The sequence below is a fragment of the Ceratotherium simum genome, chromosome 15 (assembly GCF_057802395.1).
Source record: "Ceratotherium simum simum isolate JZ-2026a chromosome 15, ASM5780239v1, whole genome shotgun sequence".
Classification (NCBI taxonomy): domain Eukaryota; kingdom Metazoa; phylum Chordata; class Mammalia; order Perissodactyla; family Rhinocerotidae; genus Ceratotherium; species Ceratotherium simum.
In genome coordinates this window covers 34,981,000-35,007,380 of record NC_141914.1, presented here as the reverse complement: position 1 = coordinate 35,007,380, position 26,381 = coordinate 34,981,000, and the positions used below count along the sequence as shown (strand labels likewise).

Genomic DNA, 26,381 nt, shown 5'->3' with positions numbered 1-26,381 from the left:
AGACCAAGACTTTTCATTTAATAGCTGTAGGGTCTCCTAGAACTCACCTAGTATATCCTGTAATCCTCTCATTTACAGAACACTACTAGCCAACATTTACAGAAGACCTACTGTATACTTTGCATTCTACTGGACACATGGTTCCCAGGTGGGAAACTTATCCCACCTGGTTTTCAAAATGTCCCTGTGGGGTTTGTATTATGATTCCCCTATTTCATAAGAGGACACTAAAACTGAGAGGGGACAACTTGGTCAAATACCTCACTGCTTTACATCCTTTTAATTTAAATCCAAGTGGGGGCCCAGCTTCCGCTTTAAGTTTGAGCCACAGATGGGGACAGAGCCTCTAGGCCTGGTTTAAGTGGAATACATCGTAAAGAAAAAAGTTCACATTGGAACAGGGTAGAGGAAGGAGGAGAAAGTAGAAATGACCACTTCAGTTTTTCATTCTTCCTTTGTTATTTGTCTTGGTTCTTTAATATGGACTAGGTACGGTACTAAACTATTGCTAAGTAAATAGCAGTCACTTAAGTATCGCTTGACTTTGAATATTCTATGGAAAAGGAAGCATTTCTCAGGAAAGCCTGGAATGAGGCATGAGTAGAATTCTGGAGTAGAGAAAGGATTTGTAAGTTGCGATAAGAATAGCGAGACTTGAGGCAGATCATCCCTTGTCTCCTTTAGGTTTTCTTCAGCCTCTACCTAGGAAAATAGCAGTCTTTTCAAAGCAGTCTGTTAATTTGTATTCCTGAAGTCAAAGGCATAAATGTTTGTCATCTTGTGGATTCACATTCACTCCTGATTAAGGTGAGATCAATAGCTTTCTGATATGGTCCCGTACTCACTTTTTATCAATGGTAACCTTTTCCATAAAAATAGGAATTCCTGCTGGGAGTGTTGTTAATGTAAATTGTCTGTGCACTGCCTAAAATATATGTGATTCACACCATGTGTTTGTTCCCACATCAACACCAAGTCCCAAGATACAATTACCCTGCCCACGCTCTCCTTCGTCATGGGGACCGTGTTTATCCTTTAGATATCTGTACTCTGGATGCCAGCCAAGCTCCTTCTATGCCTAGGGTTTGCACACCTGCGTAATCTGACCACAGCTGACCCTTTGAGTCTGATCTTCCTCTATTTTTACTTAAAAGAACACTTGCATTTGCCACATGTTAGTGCACATTGCAGCATTCCTCCTATATCTTTATGCTCATATGGTAAATATCTTAAATATTTTTTTCTCTGTCCAAGATCTTATCAATTCTTACTGCATCCATGCAGCTCTCTCTGAGTTTTCTATTTAACTGCTCTCTCTACTCTCTCTCATCTGTGTGTGTGTGTGTGTGTGTGTGCCTCTAGAATCTTGTGTTTCATATACTTTAATGCTTACCTGTCTGTTTTCAGCCCTGTAATATGGTTATTTTTGGATAAACGAACCTCTCTAACTCAATTATAAGCACTTGGAGGGCAGAGAACCACTGATTTTCCTTCCATCCTTCTTCCCTCCCTCCCTCCCTCCTTTCCTTCCTTCCTTCCCTCCTTGGTTCTTTTCTCTGTTTAAATAATTCCTGTCTTTCACATCAATGTGTGCTGAATATTTGATAAATATTTATGGAAAACTGAATGACAACTGCTAAATGGAGAGGTAGAAGGCAAAAGAGAGGATTGGAGCTTGGTTTTAACTGCAGTCACGGTCATGGCCTAATCCATGGTACCCTATAGTAGGTATGGATAATCTCAGTTTGATGCTTGAAGGCAAGACCTTTCCCCTTTTGCATTTCCAACATGGTGTCAGGGAAAGTATAAGAGCTAGAGCTTTGGAGCAAAACGTTTGAGTCTCAAATTCCAGTTCTTGCATTCACTACCTGAGTGACTTGGAAAAGTCTCTTTTTCTTTGACACTTGGTGTCCTCTTTTGTAAAATAGGAGTAATACTACCTACTACTCTCCAGGATTGCTGGGAGAATCCAGTGAGATAATGTTTTTGAAAGTGCTTTTCTAGACTGAGGCACTTCTCTGTTGATAATGGCGGCGCAGAAGGAGCCATGATTTTCTTTTCCCATGTTCCCAGAGGGAGTTATGTCCCAGGCTGTGTACACTGGACTGGGTAACTGGCTAGTAATGCTACTGGCTCATAGCATATTTCCCAGAACTGTCTTGGAACAGCAATTTCAACCAAGAGAAAATGATGAACAGATTCCATATGATTATTAGTGAGCTGATGCATCTTTCATTGTTAGAAAATATGATGCCTACCATTTTAGATAATTTCCCCCATATCTTTTCCATTCTTAGTCTTCGTGATAAAACATAATGTGTGTTTTGTCTTTTCTCCTCCTGCCTGCTTGCTAGGATGTTGTCACTCTTACGTATCTTTTTCCATTTCCATTAATCAGCTAGTGACTCTCAAAACAGTATAACTGAATGCAGCTTCCTCTATAAAGTTGTTATCAGTGACCCTATTTTTGAAATGGGTATTTCAAATTGTATATTGTTAGTATCTGCTCTGTATCTTCTGTATTTTCAACTATCAAAGTAACACTTAAACTAAATAGAAACAGAGTAATCTGATTCCAGTAAGTGGCTATAAGTGAAAAAAATGTCATCACCACCAACAGAAAACTTTAAGCTCCTTATAATGTTAGGTAGGTTGCATTTACATGAATGTGTTAGAATAACATAACTTTTAAACTGGAAGAAAACATAGAGATTAAGTCCAAACCTCGCATTTTGCTGTTGAGAACACACCAGCTTAGAAAGAAAAAGTGATTTGCCCACTGGCGCCCTATTGAGTTATGGCAGAACCAGAACGAAATGCCTAGTTTATTGCTTCTCTACGCTCCTTGCCTATACATCCACCTCCTTGTTCACTAAGGAGAATTCTGTGGTTGCACTGGAAAGATAATAAGTATCACTTTTCAGATCAACGTTTCTAAATATTCAGAGTCATCTTCTGACATTAGCATACTTCTAAGTTTTTTAGGAGAAGAATTCCAGTACTGTCTTCTTTTACTTGACAGTGAGTTTTGAGTGGGAGAACTGGGACTAGGAAGCATTGATTCAGGTCTCCTTGTCGCATCCTTGTCACTCAGCTGTATAACCATTGGTAAATTACTTATGCTTTCTGGTCCTTTGTTTCCTTTTGGTACAATCATGGAATCGTAATAGATGCTAGGTAAGATTCTTCCTATCTCCAATGTCTATGAATCTAAGCGTCTCCATCCATTCTGACATTTCTGTAGTGCTTGTTTGCACTGGTGTGTCAGTGTAGCATTCTGAACTGGCTTGAGGATGGACTTTGCTCCTTCTCTAATTTGTTGATCTTGTCCCACCAGTGAGATTGGAAATCCTTTGACAGTGCCTGTGTTCTTTTCTTCCATAAGGTTTCCTCATCTGGAAGATGGGACGAGAGTAACTTGCTGCTTATTTCATAGGAAGTTCTTAAGAGGAACCTATGAAGTGATGTATGAGATATTGCTTTGGAGAAGATGTTTCACAGTATAAGGTGTTCAGGTTTTAATCCTATTTCAGCCCGCTCACTGAATTATCATCCCAGACATCTAAATCACTTCTTGGGAGGAATTTTATTATCTTGAAATGAAAATGTTGGAATAGCTACTTAAATTCCCCTTCCAGTTCTAATAGTTTGTGTGCATGAGTTACCTTTTCTATGTTAATCATCTGTAATCTATTCACGCTTTCCCAAACATCCTTTATAAGCAAGTCCTGAATGATGGTGTTTAGCACATAGAATCAGAACCACAAATGTTTAAAGAAATTTCTCATCCCTTATCCACTTTGAGCGCATGTTCCTTTGCTTTATAGTTCTCGCTACCTGACATGAAATTCTTGATGTGGGAAGTGAACACTTTCCTTGGTTTTCAATTTTGGTGACATTTTAAGGGGTCATGGAAGGATTCAAGGAAAAAGGGTTTGAGGAGGATGAGCCGATAATATATAAGTTAACATCAAATTTCTAAGTATTGAAACTTTTGCTTTGGTTATTTCTATTGAGTTGTTGAGGAATGTGAGAAAATGGCTTCTGAAATTTATCATGCCCTAACTCATTGGCTCAGTATTATCATAATGGAAAATATGAGCACTATCTTCCGTGAGATTTTAAAACAAAATCAATAGCAAAAATACTTGACATGGTCTATTTTCTACTGCATACTACAGTGGGGACCAAAAAGATTTTAGTCAGTCTATTTAATTCATAGGTTCAGACGATTATTGTTCTTTTGCTCCCTTTCCCTAGATTAATGTTTCCTTAATGGAAAACTGAACTATTTTTTTCTCTACCTTTTAAAACTCCTACTACTTGTATTATTTTGTGTTAATTGTATTATGCAAAGCATTCCTGGGAAAGTTTCCATGATCCCAGATGATTTTGTAGATATCTTTATAGATATTTCAATTGGATGTACTTCCTTTTTACACACACACATACACACACACAGAGTGCAGAAAAGGCAGCTTGCTATAGTATTTGCTAAACTAGATGTGTGGCCTGGCTGGCAAAGCGACTCGTAAGGATCCTGTTTCTCCGTCTATAGCTTGCCTAGAAAATCTGCAACAGTGATTTTCAAACTGTCTTTTTAGAAGTGCTTCAGGGGACACTGCTGGAGGCAATGGGGAGGACCCAGTGGGTGGAAACCTAGGCTTCCCCTGCTTGTACTTGAACCAGAGCAGCTCTGTGCTTATGTGTTTTAGATAATGGGGTTCCATGTATGATTTCATTTTCACCAGAGGGTTCTGCTGCTTTAAAGAAGGCATACCATATGTCTATTTTACTGTCAAATAATTAATCTTATTGTGGTTATTCTTATAGTTCTTATTTTATCAACGGATAGATGGATAATATATGTATTTTTCCATGTTATTATGTAGCTATTCTCATGCAAATGAACTTTTATTTTAATTGTAAGGGGCTACTTTAAGAGTATATTATCAATATTATTTTTTATAAAGATTAGAATCAAGCTATTATTCTACTTCCAATAGTGAAAATATTATCTCAATTTTGAATGCTACAATGTTTACTTCCAAGATGGCTTTTTGAGGCACTTTTCCACTGCCCTTAACATGTGGGGTAAATGAACCTTCTTAGATAATAATGAGACTCGGGTTTTAGCCTGGTTTTGCACGCTATAAAAGTTGAGTTGTGGGGCCAGCCCGGTGGCACAAGCGGTTAAGTGCGTGCGCTCCGCTGTGGCGGCCTGGGGTTCGCCGGTTCAGATCCCGGGCGTGCACCGACACAGTGCTTGGCAAGCCATGCTGTGGCGGCGTCCCATATAAAGTGGAGGAAGATGGGCACGGATGTTAGCCCAGGGCCAGTCTTCCTCGGCAAAAAAAGAGGAGGATTGGCAGATGTTAGCACAGGGTTGATCTCCTCACAAAAAAAAAAAAAAAAGGTTAAGTTGTTTCTCTCAGTCATTAGATAGTAAGCTTCTTAGGGAAGGGAATTGTTTTTGTGTTCAAGTCTTTGTATCCTCCACATAATTTTATAGAGAGCCCCATAGAACATGGTATATTTGATATCACCAGGCAGATGTGAAAGTAATGTTATCCGGTAGACTGTAAACTCCATGCCTTCTTTAGACTGCATGCTACTTAGCACAAGCTATTTCACAGAGCAGCATAGGAGAAGAGCCCACACAAACCAGCAAGAGAGTTCCCCTGTGAGCATTGCTTTTATAGAGAATTAGACAAAGAAGACTCAGTTATCGAATCAGTTGGGTTATCAGTCATGTCTTCATGGAGGAGAGTGCATTTGGTAAGATAAATAAGTGAGTCTTTGGAAAGGCAAGTCCTTCAACTAAATGAATGGGAAGGGGAGTGCACAACTCAACATGAATGAAAGCAATTTTTCTTTTCCCACATATTGGGTCTCATTCAATAAAGTGACATTTCTATGAGGCAAAATAGGAATTCTCACTACTTAATGCTGCTTATTTCAACTCGACATTACCTGAATCAGTATGATGAGGGTGCTTATATTCTTAGATAGCATGGGGGATTATATTAAGTAACAATGCTACTGTTTCTGTTTTTTTTCATCCAGATCTCTCTTACCCATTATTTGGATTGTCTATTGGTATTTTCATGGCATCATTAACCATGTAACATAACATATGTTGTTTTTAGGATAAAAGTTTATAAATTCACTTCTGCTCACACACACACACACATTCACACACTTACACACACACATTTACCCTTTTAAATGTTCATTGTGTTAGAAATCTACTTAGAGCAGTGGTTCTCGTTTTTTTTTGTGGCTCATCATATATTTTAAAGTCAACATCTAACATTGTTCATCATACGCTTAAAGTTGCACAGGACATAACTCCTGGGATATTACAAATGTTACATCATTCTGAAAATATGCAAGGGAAAAATAACATCATACTGATTTGATATCCACCATCATCCATTTCAACATACATAAACAAGCTCTTCTTTAATAATCAGAAATTTTATATCGTTCCTTTTTCGTCCTAAATTTGTATTTCCGTTCTAATTCCCAGGGAGAACTTTATCCTAGTGTAGCCTATTTTATATTTGAAAGTCATTTATTAACCATAATATCATACATATCATAGAGAACTATGAGAACATAGAGAACTACCACAAATATATGCGTAGTCATGCACCACATAACGATATTTTGGTCAGCTACGGACGGCATATATGATGGACTGCATATACGATGGTGGTCCCGTAACATTAGTACCGTATAGCCTAGGTGTCTGGCTATACCATCTAGGTTTACGTAAGTATGCTCTCTGATATTCACACGATGGGAAAATCACCTAATGACTATTTCTGAGAATGTATCCCCATCATTAAGTGACACATGGCTGTGCATTTGTGTGTGTGTGTATACATGTAAATTTAATTTTTAATTATTTTTATGACCATGAGGCTGTAAGTGTAAAAAAATTCTTTTGGATTGAATTGCACACTTGATCAACACACTAAATATTTGACAAATTTCAGACCAGCACTGTCAGCATTACCTGGGAACTTGTTAGAAATATAAGTTCTAGGGCCGGCCCTGTGGCTTAGCGGTTAAGTGTGCGCGCTCCGCTACTGGCGGCCTGGGTTTGGATCCTGGGCGCGCACAGACGCACCGCCTCTCTGGCCATGCAGAGGCCGCGTCCCACATGCAGCAGCTAGAAGGATGTGCAGCTATGACATACAACTATCTATTGGGGCTTTGGGGGAAAAATAAATAAAATAAAATTATTAAAAAAAAAAAAGAAATATAAGTTCTTGGGCTTCACCCAAGATCTAGGGAATCTGAAACTCTGGGTGGAGACCAGTAATCTGTGTTTAACGAGCTCTCCAGGTGGTTCTACACAGGCTAAAGTTTGAGGACCGCTGATCTAGAATTATGTTCTTCACAGTTAATTCTTAGCACGATTACATGTGATAGGAAGTACAGGAGCCTCATAATTGAAGCCCCCAGCAGTGATTATTACTTTGAATCAAAATACTTATAAAAGTTATATAGTCAATTGATTATGTCAGTCAAAGCATTTATTTTGAGACTGTGGTCAAGGTAATAATTGAGTAGTTAACATTTACTGAATACTTATGATGTGAACAGTGCTTGACGTGTATGAACTTGTTTAATCCTTACAATAACTGCATGATGAACTGAGACCCAGAGAGCTTAGGTAAATTGCCTAAGGTCACAGAACTGGTAAGTGGCAGATCCAGGTTTCAAACCCCTCCAGTCTGACTCCAGAGATTTTACCACTACCCTGTGTTAGGGGGGCTTTGGAAGAAAAATTTAATAAAAATGATAACAAACAAAGAAATTCATTGATTATGTCCTTAGCTTCATCAAAGACAGAAAAATGATAGATAAATGATAAACAGATACTTAGTTTTATTGTTTATAAATAATACAGCTTCTTTTTATCCCTCTTGTTATCACGAACTATTGTTTTTCTTACTGATATTAGAAATAAGGGAATAAGGACCTTAACTGACCATAAAAGAAAATAAAAATGAAATGAAATTCATGCTGTATTATTAATGCTTAAGTAATACCATTGAAAAGAAAAATCAAAATTGTGTGTAAAGAAAATGTACTGTCTTGGGGTGTAGCCTTCTAGGTTTCCCTAAGATGAAATAGTTTTATATTCCTAAGCTATCAGGGCAAGCTTTTCTTTTTCTAATGAATCACAAAAGTAAGCCCAAGTTTGGGTAGGAGCTGGCAGTCCCTTGGTGTTACACATGGAGTCTGGAGGAAATTCTTGAGCTTTGTGAAACACAATTTAAAAATCACGGATTTAGTACTTCTAACATCAAGTGTTCTCGCTAATTATTTGGTTTCTTTCTCAGGTATGTTTTGAGCAGTCACATATAAATCTTGACTCTTCAGATCCCCCTTCTGTGCTGTGTCAGTGTGATTGCTAGGCCACATCAAAGATTCTGGAGGTTGTTGTGATTCGGTCAGGATCATGCGTATTTTCAGTGTGACACTGGGTATTGGCTCTAATTCTAGGATGTAAACTTCCTAGAGCAGAGACTGGTTCTTAATTAACTAGACCCTTCCCTTTGATTGTTTGTTTCTCTTAACAGCCTGAACAAGAACTCCCTTTTTAACAGTGTTGATTTGATCATTAGATTCCTGGTGTTTTTTCATAGCAGAGGACTTTGCAATTAGTCCTGTTCCCCCACCTCAAAATGGAAATGAATACTTAATAAATTGTTGTTATGCTAAGCAGGATCCATTTATTTCCATTCATTAATAATGAATACTCTCACCATTTTGCAACCACCAATGCAATGATTAGTTCAGGCAAGGATCATCTATGGATGCTAAAACATTGGGTGAAAGGTTCTTGATGAGCGGAATATTAGCAGTCTCAAAGTATTATCTCACAAATAGTTTAGTGGTTTAAAAGGGAGGAGGAACTTTTACAATGGAGAAATATGGTGGATACCACCTTAATCAAGTCATCAATCTTGGCATCACCAAACTGGGCCAAACTGTCATCCAGAGCTTCCTGATGTTGATGCAACAGGATGGACACAGCATCATACATGTGATATCCCTGCCAGACTTGTTTAATCTGAATCTAATCATCAGACAAAGGCAGATTGTTGAACTTTTTATAAAACACTTGGCCTGAATTCTTACGAAAAGTCAATTTCATGAAAGAGAAAAATAAGCTGGGGACATGTTCTAAATTAAAAGAGACTGAAAAGACATGTCACCTCCATTGTGATCTTTGATTGGATTCTGGATGGAAATTAACAACAACAGATAAAAGGAAATTATTGGGACTGCTGGTGAAATGTAAGCATGCATGCGTATTAGATAATACTGCACCCATGTTAAATTTCTCAGGTGTGGTAATGGTACTGAAAAATGAGGCATTCTTAGGAAAAGTATGCGGAGGGGAAGTTTCTGCTACTTTCAAATGGTTTAACTGCAATAACAAACATCTATATATATTCATTTTGTTATTAGAGAGAGAGAGAGAGCACAAGTATGGCAAAATGTTGGCCATTAATGAATCTGAGTGAAGAGTTTGTGGGTGGAGTTTATTTTACTACTTGTTCAACTTTTCTGGAGTTTAATTATTTTTTTAAAATAAGATAATTAGATATAAAGAATGAATGAATGGTTAAATTAACACAAATGAATACCCTTCATAACTCATTAGTGATACTCCTTGTCTATCACATGTAGCTAGTGGATTAGTAATATGTGAGCAAAATATGACCCATCTAAAGTCAGACTTTTGAAAATGGCCTCACATGCTGTACATTTTGGTTCTGGGCTCTGTTTTAAAGTTTGTGCCTAGGTATTTACAATGGGGGTGTGATCACTCTGTAATTCTACTAGTGCCACTAATAATTATGCTTTTCCAAGTTATACTAAACCCCAATTGGTGAGTTTGGTGAGTTTTTATTATTTACATATATATTGAATGAATGAAAATAAGTATAGAAAATAATATCTTATGAATGGCTTATTCATGAGGGTTTTGTAACTGTTAATAGAAGTACAGTCACTGGACACCTTTCGTACCTCACCTCTCTTCCTCTCATCCCACCTTCATGCACCAGCCATTGCTGCAGCAGCCACCGCAGCGTAGGTATGACCTGGTGGCACCTTGCCTCAGCTGCAATACCTTTCTCTTACTTTCTGTCCTGGGGCTTCTCTGCCACCGCTCCACTTCTTAGAACAAATGTAAGGGAGTTTATAACCCCATCAGCAGCTCCAAACCAATGGAGAACAGGAGCCTAAGGATAGATACTCTTCTAGTCCTTCAATACTGTTTCTTGGGGTTAATTCCCAAAATAAATGACCTGCACAGAAGCCTTTGTCTCTGGCTTTGTTTTTTGGCAGAACCTGGACTAAGACAATGGGATCTCTCTAGTTATGGTTGAAGAGTATGAGAATTGTTATTATTGCTATGACCACTTTGTAGCTGCTCGTGTGGTATCTAGTATAAACTGTTGAGAGTAGCAAGATAGTTCCTGAATCTAAAGGTGCTGAGAGAGTAGATGAGAGTACTGAGAGAAGGTTTGGTGGTGGGACTTGGGCAGGACTTCAGTCATTTGAACTGAGACATAAAATAGGCACTCAAGGGCAAGAAAGAGGCCTGTTCTATTCCATAATGGGGATTGAAATGTAGGAGCAAAGCTCTTATCAGAAGGTCAAGTAGGGCAGCAAGGGGACTCTTGGTGCAAAATCCCACAGCATTAGGCTGGGACTTACTAAATTGCATCAACCTAATATGAGAAACTAAAATGGGGGATCATCCCAATTCAGAGGGAAGGATGAATAAGGAGCCTGGATACCAGTTGAAGTCTTACCTGCACAGGCTAGTTGCACACTATAATTGCTTGTTTCATTGCATAGCTTTGGGTAATTCTGTGATTTTTGAGTCTCTGTGGTCAGAAATCCCAGGGACTTAGAGCAGGGGCAGTTGAAGTGCTTTCTGGTAGAGTAAAGTGCAGATGTTGAAGACCTGATTAAATCCTGTCTCTTTACTCATACCCCAAGGGAACACTTAATGAATGATGCTCCCCTTAAGAAGAAGAATAATTAACAATAGCTATATTATTCATATTAATTTATAGTTACTGGTTGCTATAATTAATGCTATTTATGAAAATCATCATAATTATAGCACTTCACAATTCACAAAGTATTTTCCCATCCATTTTCTTATCTGAATCTTGTAACATCCCTCTGGCTTGGGGAGGGCAGGTGATGTTCTCCTAGTTTTATAGGTACGGAAACTGTGGCCCAGGGAAGAATTTAACCAGGCTCCAATTCTCCATCCTTACCAACATATTGTGCTGTCTATGGGTACATGGAAAAACATTTATCAAATTCATGTTTATTATAATGTTTTGTATCAGCACATAAGAGAATCAGATGCACACACTTCTTGATTGCCTTCCAAAACTATAATGTCCTACCTTGCCTTGTTTTACCAGGGCCCATTGCCAGAATGTTCACATGAATTTTAAGTGTTGGAGGGATTTTTTTCTTTACAATACCACAATATTTCACAGTTATTGATACTCATTGGGATGAAGGTGAGATCACCTCTGATAGAGAGATTAGCACTTTGAAAATGTCTCTTCCTAGGGCGAAGACCCACTGGCCTTATAGAGCTTGGTCAAACTGGAAATTCAGACTCTGGGAAAACATAACCAAGCTGTCATTTCACTGTTTTTCCATTTTTGGCTGTGCCCAGGGAACTGAGGAAAACCTCTCAATTTTCACAAGGGCAACCTTCAAGTCTTGGCCTTACAGCGTACAATGCACAGACACACATTGGTGTACACACATGCACGCTGAGCCTATTGGTTCTGCTTCTAAACCACACTGTGGACTTCGTGTTCCTGAGCATCCACTGCTCCTGTTGTACCTCCAGCTGCTTTTACGCAAAAGATGTTGATGTGAGAAAGGTTACTGGCTAGACCTATGGCAGAGTCTGTCATTATTTATTCATTTATTTACTCAAAATATTTATTGAACACTTCTGTGGATGTGAGCAAGATTCTGGGGAAACAGCAAGGAGCGAAACAAAGCCTTGCACTCATGAAGCTTGCATTCTCCTGGGGAGACTGACGATAGACAAATACACATAAAAGATGATGTTGGACAGTGATAGTTATTATGAGAAAAATAAACAAAGTAGGATGAGGGGTTAGAGTGCCATAGAGAGGACATACAAATACATCCAGAACGAGAAAATGATGAGAAGGCTGCTTTAGGTAACCTGATAGATAAAACCCATATTTAAAGAGGACTCACAAGTAAGGATGCCACTGCCTCTGGGGAAGACAGCAGTCTTCGAATTTGGCTCCAAGGGTCTTGGCCACAGCTTCCTAGACATTGATGGTATCCATGTGTCTGGTATAGATCAGGTCCAGAGGGATTAACTCTTGCTGGCTAAATTCACAAGAGACTTACTGATACACCAGATCCCATTAGGTCTATTTTATGCAGAGATTTAAATAAGTTCCAAGACTCAAGAAAGGTAGTTTGGTGAACAAGCTACCAGGTGAATAGGAACAAGTCATATTAATAGGTAATACTATTATGCTATCATTGCCTGATGCTGCATATTCACTAAAAAGATAAATTTAGTTAGAGAAGTGTAAGATTTAATGCTAGCTTTTCAGGGTACTGTATTTTTTGTTGTTGCTGAGGATATTCTGGTTTCTTGGCTCATGCTTTTTCTAAACTCTTCCAGACACTGTCCTGATATGTAACTTCCTTAGACAAGTTCAATGGGGTTGATTAGATTACACTGACTTTCCATTATTTCATTTCAATTGGGTCTTGCTGCAGATACACTTTGGTTTCTTGAGGGAGTTTTAAGAGACACTCCCATTACAATCCATGATCATTATTACTTTGTTACCTTAAAACATTATTTTACCTCACCCTGCTTCCAAATCTTAAGGCCACCTCACTTTGTATTTCCTTGCCTTATGCTCTAGGCACCCAGTTTGCTTGGTTTTCCCAAGCCTGCTCACGGTTCCTGGGAATGCCCTTGTGGCAGTGTTATTGCCCTCACTTGCTCCTTATTGATTCTGAGTGCAGGTGGAAGTCGGTGCTTCTGATAATGGCAAAGCACCGATAACATGATGACATATGCAATCCATAGAGCCCCAGCTTCATAATCAGTGATCACTGCCACATACTGCCTCTGCAGCCCTGTGGCCAGAACCCTGGGTAGTCTTATTCTAGTTCACTCTTTGGGCTCATCACTTGGGACTCGCCATCTCTCTCTCAAACGGACACACCTAATATCCACTGGTCCCTCTTCCTGGACTGTAAGTCTCCCGCCCTTGCCCCTTCCTGTGCCAGCTAAAATGCCATCGTTCCATGCAATGGTTCCTGAACACAAAGAACTTGCAATATCTCCCCAGTTGGATCTGTATCTTGAGTACAAGGCTGGAGGCATTTATTTCCTTTTACGTGTATATGCCTCCAAAAAAAAAAGCCACTAAATAAGTATGTGACCTTAAGGAAAATCACCTCATATCTTTCAGTTTTCTTACTTGTCAAAAAGGGATAATTCTACTCTGGACTACCTCACTGAGATTTTATATAAGCTAAAAAAAATAAGGTGTGGAAAAGCTTGGACAAAGCCACGCTCTAACTTGGGAAATTTGATCTCAGACTGATATCAATGGAAATTGGAAATTCCCATTGTGTATGTGTGTGTGTGTGTATGTGTAAGATTGGCCCTGAGCTAACATCTGTGCCAATCTTCCTCTCTGTTGTATGTGGGTCGCCCCCTTGGCATGGCTGACGAGTGGTAGGTCTGTGCCCGGGATCCGAACCCATGAACCCGGGCCACCGAAGCAGAGGGCGCAGAACTCAACCACTATGCCACGGGGTCTGCCCTGGAAATTTCCTCTTTTAACATGTCTGTGTTGCTTCGAACAGGGAAATCCTGGAGGCAAGACCCTTGAGGAGAGACGTTCCAGCCTGGATGCTGAGATTGACTCGTTGACTAGCATCTTGGCTGATCTTGAGTGCAGCTCTCCCTACAAGCCTCGGCCCCCCCAGGTAAGAGCTGTTCTTGAATGTCTCCACAGTGCCGGCCACAGATTCTCTACCCGTTTCTGAAAGAGGAAGCTTCTTATAGCCTTTTCATTCTTTTTTGATCTTCTCAGAGTCAACAGTCTAAGTTGTCTTTTTATTTAATATAAACATGTGTTGGTTAATGGACAGAAACTTCTTGAATGGATAGTATTAGTATTTTCTTTAAAATAACACAGCAGCATTATACAAAAATGTTGTAGAAGTTAAATCTATTCTTATTGCTTTGGCCTACTCTTTCTGGTTTTGCCTTTGTGGATATTTTGTTACGTGTTGGTATAGTCTTCACAAATATGATTTAGCATGGCTGTGTTCAAGTTAAGGTGACGTCATGTCTTTTGTAAAGAAATTTCTTGTATGTTGGATATCAAGGTGGCTTCCATTTTTTGGTTGTTTTTGTAAATAATGCTACAAGGGGCATGTTTGTGTATATTTTCTTTGGAGCTATTTCCCTACCTCAGATCCACTGAGTAGGATTTCTGTCTCGAGGAGTATGACCACTGTTTTACTTTTCTTTCCAAAGGTTTTGAATAGCTTGTACTGGCACCAACTGTTTGAATATACCAGTTCCTCCTCCATCTCACCAGAAGTTGGTGATAGCAATTAATCTGTGTTTTTTAAGTGTAAGAAACGACTTGCTATCAGTTTTTCTTTACATTTCTTGGCTTACTTTGGAGCTTGGCTGTTTTTCTGTATCTTAGTTTATTATCTAGATTTCAGAAACTGATCTTCCACTGCTAGTGGTCATTCACTGCCTCTCTCAGGTCTTGAGAGGATAATGGCAACTCAATTTCAGGGCTTTCAAGCCCTCAGAGGCCGGCCAGGAGAACTTTAAATGCAAACATTGGCCCGGCACTGTTGTGACCGTGTTGTTTGACTCTTGCGTGATGCTTGATTGACTAAGTGACAGTGCACATGGCACTCTGAGTCTCGCTCCTCTTCTTGAACAGCACCTCCTAAATTCACAATGGTTCCTTTCACAGATTAAAAACCAGTCCTGCTCCTCTGCTGTCAGTCATTTCAACATAGAACTGCACATAAGGTGGCAGTGCTTTCCTCTTTAGACATATTCCCATTACCTTTTCTAGACACATAATGGAACTGTCAGCTACATGGAGGCACAAGGCAAAACACACTAGAGTTTAGTCCTTCCTTAGCTATCTACAGCCCTGTCAGTGGTGAAGATGCTCTTCATTTCTGTAAACATGTACTAAGCGGCAGGTATGGAGCAGGCACTCTGGTCTTTTAGAGGAACTGTTAGGAGAAAGAAGGTGGATGGTTGAAAGGGAGAAAAATAGGATCCAGGACCCAGGAGCCCTTAATATTACAAGTTAAACTATGGCAGATATTGTAGAAGCGCAAGGAAGAGAGTGAAAAATTCTTTTGAAGGTGGCAGAATCTGAGAAGGTTTATCAGAAGACTGGCGTGTTCAGCTGGCAGGATGAGTGGAATTGTAACGTTGGAGGCAAGAGGGGAGAGCAGCCTAAGCCATAGGGCAGGAAGGTCCAGGCTGCATTTGGAGAGCTGCAGAGAGCCAGGTGGCTGCAGACGAGGCCATTGGAGGCTTGAAGTGGGCTATAGGACTGGGAGGTTTCCTATGGAGAGCCTGTGGACAAGTTTGAACGCCAGATTAAGATTTTGGCCTGCCTTTTGTAGATAATGGGGATTAGTTGAAGGTTTTCCAGCAGAGAAAAGCTAAAATTCATTCTGAAAAAGGAACGTAGGAAACAAGACCAACTCTGGAAAGATGCGAGAGGATGGGCCCAGGTCTGAGAAATATTTTCCAGCAAGCCTGGCTTACTTCATGGTTTCTGACCATTGTTTGGTGTTAAGCATAGTTCCAATTCTAGCTGAGCAAATCCCTCAAGCCCAGTTTCTCAGGACAGCAAGGCTACTGACTTCGCCACTGGACTCACCTATCATGTGCTCAAATATTTCTATGCCCTCTTCCTTTTTTTTTTTTGAATAGGTTTTTTGTTTAGTCTTTTTTTTTCCTTCCTAAATTCTCATACCCTAATATATATTGGGGAGATGCTGCTTAGAGGTTTGTTTAATATAGCCTTCGTTCTTCAAGGCTGTGTCTTCACATGCCTCCCATAAACCACTGCATTTGAATGGGTTTATTCAGCAGCTGTGTTTTTGCTTGAGCAAATCTTACTGTGCTCACAAACTCAAAATCACTGATATTTGCACAGTATTTGACTGACTGTGAAGCACTTTCACACATATTCTCACTTGAATGAGGTGTAACTATCTCAACTCTGAGATATAGATGTGCTTATTTTGTGGGTGAGGAAACTATGACTGAGCAGATAAGTGACTTGGCTCAGGACACATGCCTACAGTGTGAGCACAGCTGGACCTTGAATTCAGGTCTATGTTTGATTTTTAAGTTCTAAAACCAGGTTGAGGATAGTAGGAATTTTTTTTTAATGTTTTTACCAATGACAAAAATTATGAAACCAGTCATGTGAGTAACAGTGTCCCTTGAGTATGGCTTTCTTATAAAAAGAAAAACATTTAGAGGGTTAAAAAAATTTATAATGATAACCCTTCAATAGAATAAGTTGAGAATTTGGGTAAAATCTACTTTCGACGTGCCTCTTCCATTCAGAAATTAAAGAGTGATCCATTCTAACTTTTTTGTTATTCTGATTTAGGAAAGCGACAGTTAATTGGGAGATACAGTTCAGTCTTCTGAATTGTCTTCACTCTGATGGAACTGAATTAGATATGTTAGTATTTATTGGTTAACATAATTATATGCTGTGAGAACAATAATCACACACTTAAAACATTAAAAATATGTGCCAAGAGAAGATGTTGTCTGTAGTAGACTGTGTTGTGCTGTAATTAAAAGGTACTTGAGAAGTCCTAGAAATGTAGACTGTTAATGCCCAACTTTGATGTTTCCATTTTTGAGCCAAAGCAAATTGCGAAACCCGTTGAGTCACCTGACTACTTAAAGTAGGCTAGTAGGTCTATGATTTCTCATTGTTCAAGCATGTATTTTGTGCCTTCCTGAACCCACCTCTGAATCACCTCGTAAGGCTGCTTTGACTCATGGATCTCATGGGGGAAAATGATCACATATGTGGAATGTTTGCACAGTAAGAGGCCCAAAGGAGCTCTGCTCACATAACAACCTTGAAAAATGTCTGAGCTCTTGAAAATAGATTTTGTGTGACATTTTCCTCCTTTTTCCAAAGGATCCTTTCCCACTCTCAGATTTCCCAACGTTAATTCTGTTCAATTATTTATCCATATCTTTATTTGGGAAATCTGGCTTAATTCTGCATTTTCATTCATTCACTTAAGATTTATTGAGATCTAACTACGGATTAGGCATTGGGAATATAAAGATTAGTATCAACACGTCCTGGCTCTAGAGTAGTTCCTAGTCCTACAGAAGAGACAAGCACACAAGAATTCAAAAGGACACAAAAGAAAGGCTTTAGTGTGCTACTTTAAGTTATTACGTGACTCACCAGATGTTGAAATTGTTGGGAAATCAAAAATAGGAATATCAATACTATACTTTACGCCTTTCTAGGGAAGCATCGGGGAGGGCAGCACAGAGCAGGTAGCATTTGAGTTCACTTGGCTGCATATATTGTGGGAAGAGCATCGGATTCGTGGTGTGAGAATAACAGGAATGGGAAAGTCAGGGACTGTTGAAAGTGAATGCCTTGTTTGAAGAATAAGATAGTTCAACTGAGATGTAGGATATGTGGAGTGCCCAGGGGACTGGCAGATGAAATCACGTGCACGAAGTACGTAAGTAGGCCTCTGGATGCCCAAAGACTCTCGTAGCAAGACGAGTAATTTAGGGGCATTAGCAACAGTGTTTCTGGCTACAATAGGTTTGCGGGTAACTCCTTCAGCAAATTTTATATAAGATGTAAAAATATACATCCGTGCCACTGCACAGAGTTATGCAATTAAACTACCTTAGTGTTTGGAACTAAAATTTCTAATCATTTTAAAATGTGTTTATTAAGGAGTAGTTTTAGAAGAACAGATGTGAGAAGTTTGGAGGTGGTTGTGGAGTGAATTGCAGACCCAGCGTGATCATAGAGTATTAGAGCTTAGCTGGGCCTTCAAGGTCATGTAGCCCAACTCTTACTTTACAGAAGGAAAGTTTTTGCCCAGGGAGGGAAAGGATATAGCCCAATCAGGCTCCGTTAGAGGCAGGATGAATGATTCTTTCAATTTTTCCTGAACGATGACATAATGGTTCTCTGTGGATGGTAACAGCAACCAAGAGACAGTTTGATTCCCTTTAGCATTTCAATTAGTTTATTCCAAAATGTCTCTCTTTTGTGGTACTTTCTCTAAAATATGTCTTGGAAACATAGCAAAGAAGTAGACAAATCAAAAACATAACTCAAAGGTAAACAGAAAATTTATGACAGTGTAGCATCTTTGAGTTAGTGGATGTCTGGACCCCACCCATCTGGCATCATTTGTTAGTAGAAGTACAGCTTAGACTCTCTGAAAGAGCTACACAGGGGGTCAGATGGAAATTCTCTTGATTTCTTAGAAGACAAAGGATAAATCATGGACTTATGACTTGTTTTCCTTCTCTTGGCAGAGCCAGGGCTAGAATGCTGGTCTTCTAATTCCTAGCACAAAGCTGCCGTTTCTTCCCCACAGTGAGTTTGCTAGGGTTGGAGCTGGTGCCTAGGTGACTTGGAAGAACTTTCAGATATTTAATATTAATATTTCATAGTAACTGAAGATTTAGTAATTTCTGAATCCAGTTGCTTTTGAATTGGTTAAATGTGATTTCACTACCCTCATTTAGGCTAGTATGAAAAAATTTGGAGAGATTTTGGGGATAAGGATAGAGGTGGGCATCGTTTAATAGCCTAGGCTCCAAGTTTGCCAATAAGAAGAGCATTGTCTTCTCAATTCCTTATGATCACCTCTCTCAAAAGAGCTCCATTTGTGTGAACTGTCTGCATCACCAGCCTGAGCTTCCTTTTCCTTATTTCTAAAACGGGCATGGTAACTACAATGATTCCCTTTTGGCAGGGATGCCATATTGTTCTAGAGTTACAAAAAATGGATGTTGGCTTTAAGTAACAGTCCACTCAATCCTTCCCATTTTGTGTTGGGATTGTTAGCCTGTGTCTGGAGCTTCCTTTAAAGCTTTGGGTCTCTGAAGGTTTGGGGCTTATCCTTTCTGAATGCTGGTTACCCTATAAATGATATATTTAGCTTTCTCATTTAAAGCATTTAAAAAATATTGTAATTTCTTAGTCTATTTGGAAACTGAGTACATAAATGCTGTTTGGTCGCAGGGACACGTCTTTAATTACAATCCCAGTGCTCCCACACTGAGTTCCTTTCATAGAGCAATAATCTGTGAGGCAAGCTGAGAAATTATTTCAGGTGTGTGTGTGTTGTATGGAAGGCTTTTTATTAGGAATTCATGTGGCCTGAGGGCTTGCAGGCAGCGTAATCAGGGTGGAGTCTGTTGGTGCCATGAATCTTCTATTCTCTTGTGCTCCGTGTTCTAGCTTGCAAAAGCCATGAGCAGCTGCAGGGGAGATTAATTAGTAATTAAATTTTTAATATTTCATATTATTTAGTGCAACTCAAACATGTAGGCTACCGGGAGATGAAAGCTACAGAATGCTAATACTGTGTGATGAGATGTAGGCTGTCCCTACAGACTGGGAGCTTGCTGGTTCTTTGTTTGGCTTCTTGGGAATTGAGATTGGAACTGAGTCTTCTGCTGTTAAAAAGAGAATAGGTGTGGATGGCGTCGTCTGCTTCCTCCTATATTCTCCCGAGAAAAATTTAGGGGCATACCTTGATTTTCTGAAAAAATGGATTTGTCTATGTATCTGTCTTGTCTGTTTACTAATAGCTTTCTTTGAGATTTATGGTAAAAGTTGAAACATTGTAGAAACCTCATATGTTAGATACTAATTGGAGTACAGTAAAATAAAATGTGCAAAAATATCATTTTCAAAGAAAAAGGGATCTAATTCTTTGCAATGCCCATGTTTAGTAGATCTGGGTTATTTTGAATTAGTCTGTACCTGCCAGAAAACTTCAACAGTTAAATAACAATGAGGTGGGGGTGGAGGGGTGGTTAGCTGACTCAGAGTTTCATGCCATGAGTTTGATGACGGGCAATTAATTTTTAGATTGTATATAATTGCATCTCAATAACATTTATACCTCCTTTTTTAGAAGATGATGTTTCTGTTTGTGTCATATGTGATGAGCATAATAAAGTTAGCTTTTAATCTTTGTTTTGAGTGCCATGAAAATGTAACATTTTCAGAGTGGAAATTTAGGCTGAAAATCTACCTTGGATTGCAGCTTTAAAAACTTTTGCACAAAAATGTCCATTTTACATGCACCAGTGTAAGAGTGTGCCCCGAGTGTATGGTGGAGGTAAGCTCCCAGCAGTGATACGGGAGAAGCTGAGCAGGAACTGCTGCAGGGTACCATGGAGAAGCCAGCTCTGCTGGAGCCTGGGATGGCGTGGGGGGACTCTTCTACGGTACCCTGGCCATGGTCCCTGTGGTTGCCTTTAGCTGTGAGTTGTTCGCAAGACCTTGGCTCAGAGGTGATTGTGTTATATTACGCTGAATCGCTCAGTCCAGGCATTGGTTTAAAAAGAAAAACACAAAGCTGCCTGTTGAGCTTCTCCATTTTACAACCGCATCTTAGTGGAAATAATTAGCCCTATGTCCATGCAGCAGCACACGTCGCATTTGCAAAATTCAAGAGCTTTCTTGTCAGGACTGGTTTCCCTATTTCTTTCTTCCTCTCCCACTGTTTAAATATCTATTTTGGTAGTAGCCTTGGTCTGAAACCCCATGGTCCCATTTTTTTTTTCTTTTTTGTTAATTTAAAAAGCAAATAAACAACAAAATACAAAGCCAGCTGTATTTTTTCCTCAAGGTGATTGGACTTGACCATGGCAAATACATAGGAGTGTTGTGCTTTAAGAGAAAAAGCCATATCTCAGATAGGATATGATACTGTTTTGTCCGTTTTGACATCCATTTTTTTTTAATATGCTTTATAGCCAAACTAAAGTATAGTGATGATAAAGGTGGTCTCCCTAGACAGATGCGTGGAGGTGGTTAATAACCCATCCTACATGTCACCATTTGTCATAGTGAGTAACCGGTCTGTCCTCCACACAGAATATCACAATGGCATATAACGGCTAAAGTTCTTTTCACACTGTGGAAAAACTACCAGGAAAGTCATACATTGCATTTCAGTGAATATATTAATTACAAATATGAAACTTTAATTTGTTATGTTTCATAATTTGAACATACATATTTTCCTATAAAACTGTAAACTGGAATTTCATTGCAATAAAAGATACAAATTGGGCACATGCTGCTATTGATCCAGCAGATAGAGTTTTCATTTGTAAGTGCAGATGGGGCCACTTGTGAATTTTGAAATTTGTCTCTCTGCTTTGGTCCCTGGGTGCTCACCCAAATATGCATCTAAGCTATGCTGTCATATTGAGGTTCAGGACCGTAGAAGGGAATTGGATTGTGTTTTGTTGTTCTGAATCTCAGACTACTCAAATGTAAAGTAAAAATTCTAATAATTTTACCTCACAGAGTACACCTTGTAGAGACAATATAAAAATGTATAATGCCTTAAGCTTGAGCAGCTAAGAAATGATTGTGATAAATACCAGACTATGAAGTCCTTGAGGCAAGATTATCTTTAATGTCCTGGCACACAAGAGGCATACAAATTCGTTTTTGCTGAATAAATAAGTAACTGTGGGCATCAAATGCTGTAATGATATAGGTATCTACACCCTAGAAATCTGCTAGAGAATCGAATCTGGAATTGACATTGAGTTAGTGCATGACAAAGTTATAGCTGCTTTCTGATTTTTCCATAATTAACGTGTATTCGCACCAATGAAAAATAAGTACAGCTGAGGCAAATGAGTTTTGTAAGGACAACTTAATGGTGGCTGTTGATTCAGCTAAAATTTTTAGCTTTATCCGTATATTGCCTTGTATCACTTGAAGGCAATGAACTTGGTTGAGAGATGATGTTATTTTGGGTGATAATTCCATACTATACCCATTCTCTCATTATTAGGATGATATGAAAATAAACATCAAGTTCTTTTCTGTTTTCTCTACAGAACTACTGAAAAGAGAGGACCATTCTATTACTCATTGTTTCCTAATACAAAGATCAATGTCATAAATTCTTTGGATTCAGTGATAGGAGACAAAAAGTTATCTAACTGATGAACTGATATATACTTCCTTTTTTCAGGAAAAAAAGGAAAAAATCTGCAGAATTATCATATAACTCTTTTGCTTAAGCGTCTATGAGTCATCTCCTCCTCCCTTTACCACATCGTTTCTGATACCTCCTGACCCGTATTTGAAGTGTCATAAGTATATGCCAATTACAAACCATTTCCAGACTAATTAACTGCTGAAACCTAACCTGTGCTTTTTAAAATGAAAATAAATTTTCTATCTGTATGTGCTTGTGAACATCCTTAAAAATATGTAAACTTCCGACTTTTTTTGAAAGAGAGAATTTAATTGTAAATGGATTCTTTGCTTATATTGATGGTAAACAATGGACCCATTAAAGTAACATATTATGCTGGTATAAATAAAATATAAGATTTAAAGTGGGCTAAAGAGATAGAATATTTATTTATTCCTTTAAGAAATGTAGTGTTTCAAAAAGCTTGAAGTGCGAGTAGTCAGATGCATGAGTCCCTTACCGCAATCATTTGTGAAGTGTCTTGAACTCTTTCTAATTCCATCTTGATATTGTACTACTTAGATGAAAATATTGGAAAATGTTACTTCTTTTAGGTACTACTAGAGATGCTAAGCTCCTTAGCAATAAGGAGTCTTCTTGGCTCTGCCACCCAACATACACGGAGTGATGTTTTATTTCCCAAATGGCCAACTTATGTTAAGTTGATCCTTACAAGACAGTCAAAGCCAAGGAACAGATTTTATAAACAGCATCCTGGATGACTTAATATTCTATGTAGTACTAATTTTAGGGCTTCTTTTCACATCAGCCGGCCTAGCATAGCTAAAATTTATGATTTTTAACTTTGTTTATGGGGAAGTCTACTTTCACAGTCACTTATAGATCAGACCTCACAACCAAGAGGAGAAAGAAGAGGGAGAATCAGGGTAGTCTGTTTGCAGCTGTGTTAGAACAAGCTTCCTGGAGTATCTTCTGAAGGAATAATGTGAATAAAGATGTGTCATTCAGGCCATCACCTCTCTATCAATATCTGTCATATCAGATGGGCAAAAGAGAAAGAAACAATAGAATTTATGGCTGAAAAGGTGAGAAAAAGACTGAAATTTATCTTGAAAATTGGGATGAGTAAAAGGTGGCTTTCTGAGAAGGGAAATGGGATTCAAGAGAGTTGTCATTGTGTGTATTGTTTCAAGAGCTGCTTAGATTCTTTCTCTCTTCCTTATTCATTGATTGGTTTGTTCACTCATTTATTCATTTTTTATTTTATTCACTGACTATAATTGAACAGAAAATCTCTGTTGCATTGTTGAAAGATATTAAAGAAGATCTAATAAGTGGAAAGACCTCCTGTGTTTATTGCTTGGAAGATGTAGTATTGTTAAGATGGCATGCTTCCCAAATTGTTCTGCAGATTCAAAGCAAACCCTATCAGAATTCTAACTTTCTTCTTTGTAGAAATTGACAAGCAAATTATAAAATTCATCTGGAAATTCAAAGGACCCAGAATAGCCAAAATAATCTTGAAAAAAAAGTAGCGAAGACTCACACTTCCCAATTTCAAAACTTATTACAAAGCTACAAGAATCTAGCAGTGTATTACTAGCACAATGTATACATATATATTGATGGAATAGAATTGATAATCCAGAAATAAACCATTACATTTATGGCCAATTGATCTGCAACAAAGGTGCCAAGATACCCAGTGGGGAAAGTTTTATCAACAAATAATACTGGGACAGCTGGATATCCACATGCAAAAGAGTGAAGTTGGACCTCTACCTCATATCTTATACAAAATTTAACTTAAAAAGGATCAAAGACATAAATATAAGAGGTAAAACTATAAAACTCTAGAAGAAAACGTAGGAGCAATCTTCATGACCTTGGATTAGTCAGTGACACCAAAAGCACAAACAGCTAAAGAAAAAGTTGATACATTGGAATTCTTCAAAATTAAACATGTTTGTGCTTCAAACGACGTCGTCGAGAAAGTGAACAACCAACCGTGGACTGAGAGAATACTTTGCATATCAAATATCTGATAAGGAATTTGTATCTAAAATATATTGACTCAATAAGAAAAATACAAATAACCCAATTAAAAAGTGGACAAAGGATCTGAATAGACATTTCTTCAAAGATATACAAGAGGATAATATACATAGAAAAAAATGCTTAATGTCATTAGTCATCTGAGAAATGATCAAATCAAAACTACAATGAAATACCACTTCATGGTTATAGTACAAAAGACACACAATAACATGTGTTGGCAAGGATGTAGTGAAATTGGAATTGTCATATGTTGCTAGTTGATTGTAAAATGGTATAACCACTTTGGAAAAAGTCTAATGCTTCCTCCAAAGATTAGACATAGAGTTATCATATGATCAAGCAATTATATTCCTATATGTATATATATATCCAAGAGAATTGAAACATATATCCACTCAAAAACCTGTCCATGAACGTGCATAGCAGCATTATTCATAATAGCCTAAAAATGAAAACAACCTAGATATCCATCAATTGATGAATGAATAAACAAAATGTAGTATAGCCATAAAATTGTATATTATGTAGTTATAAAATGAAATGAAATACTGATGCATGCTATAACATGTATGAATCTTCAAAATTATGCTATATGAAAGAAGCCAGATCCAAAAGACTTAATATTGTAAAATTCAATTTTTGTGAATAGGCTAATCTATAAACACAGAAAGATTAGTGGTTGCCAGTGGCTGGCGGGAGGGGAGACTAAAGAGTGAATACTAATGGCTACAGGAGTTATTGTAGGAATGATTAAAATATTCTAGAATCAGATAGTGATATTGATTGCACAATTCCTTGTATATACTAAGAACCACTGATTATACATTTTTAAAGGGTGAATTTTATGGTATGTGAATTATATCTCAATTAAAAATTTTTTTAAAACAGCTCTATATTGAACAGTGTGCCTGGAATAAAACAGATAAAATTGTGTATGGTCCCCACTTAAAGAAGATCACAAGCTATTGGGAGAATACAAACTGACAATTACAGCACAGAGTATACGTGATAAGGAAGAAGTATATATAGGATGTTTCTTGAAGAAGAAGAGGTGGAACACAGTCTGGATGTCGTGGAAGCTGTCTGTGCCTCCTCTACTTACTTGGTTAGGAATCTCTGCAAATAGGATCAGATTCTATGCAGCTCCAGAGAGCAGAACAAAGACCAGGATTTAGAAGCCAAGAAAGACACTCAACAATATAAGGACAGTACCTTTCTAACAGTAAGGGCAGTTGAATTTCAGTGTAGGCTGCCTTAGAAGATGGCAAATTTGCCTTCATTGGAGGCACTTGAAATGATACTCTGACATTTACCAAGTGAGTTCTTTAAACTTGCTAAACCGAAGTTAGTAACCTGAGCTAATAACACATCTCAGAGTTGATATGAGGACCACATGAAATAATGGGTGTGTGTATAATGTGTGAATATACTATCCTGCACATAAGAACACTATTATTACTGTTGCTTTCGGTACCATCATCATTATCAAATGAATTTTGGCAATAATTCTGGGAGAGGAATTCAGGCAACAGATGGGAGAATTGATTTGAATGATGCTAGGATTTCATGGTACTCTCATTCTTGGTTACAGGGCTTGGAGTTTTCTGTTTCCTGATATAAAACTTGGAAGGAAAGGCAGAAGACCTTGATTCTATTCCATGCCCCCAAATTGACTATTTCCGCACCTTAGGCAAACTACTTAGCCTCAATAATAGCTTTGTACTGTTTGCCATGCTAGCTAGTATAGATGTGTGATTTATTAGAATTGTTACTGACAAGAACCTCCCGTGACCTTGGAAGATGATCTTTATGAATATTCATGGTGAACACCAAGAAAGGTTATAGGTGAAACAGTGTGAGGATCAAGTAGAAGGAGACTACTTCCTCAGCCTTGTAAAGAACATGACATCTGTTAATAACAAACAAGTGAAACAACTTGGTTAGACCTCTGG

At 38.3% G+C, this 26,381-nt stretch overlaps 1 protein-coding gene across 8 annotated transcripts in view; it reads left to right on the top strand.

The window, feature by feature from the left end:
* Positions 1 to 26,381, top strand: part of LPP (LIM domain containing preferred translocation partner in lipoma) — a 665,849-nt gene that overhangs the window by 309,593 nt on the left and 329,875 nt on the right. For all 8 annotated transcript variants that reach the window (XM_087439870.1, XM_087439863.1, XM_087439871.1 and 5 more), the window contains one exon: positions 13,954 to 14,076. In XM_087439870.1, coding sequence (XP_087295996.1) covers positions 13,954 to 14,076 — 123 coding nt within the window. The remainder of the gene's footprint in view (positions 1 to 13,953; positions 14,077 to 26,381) is intronic.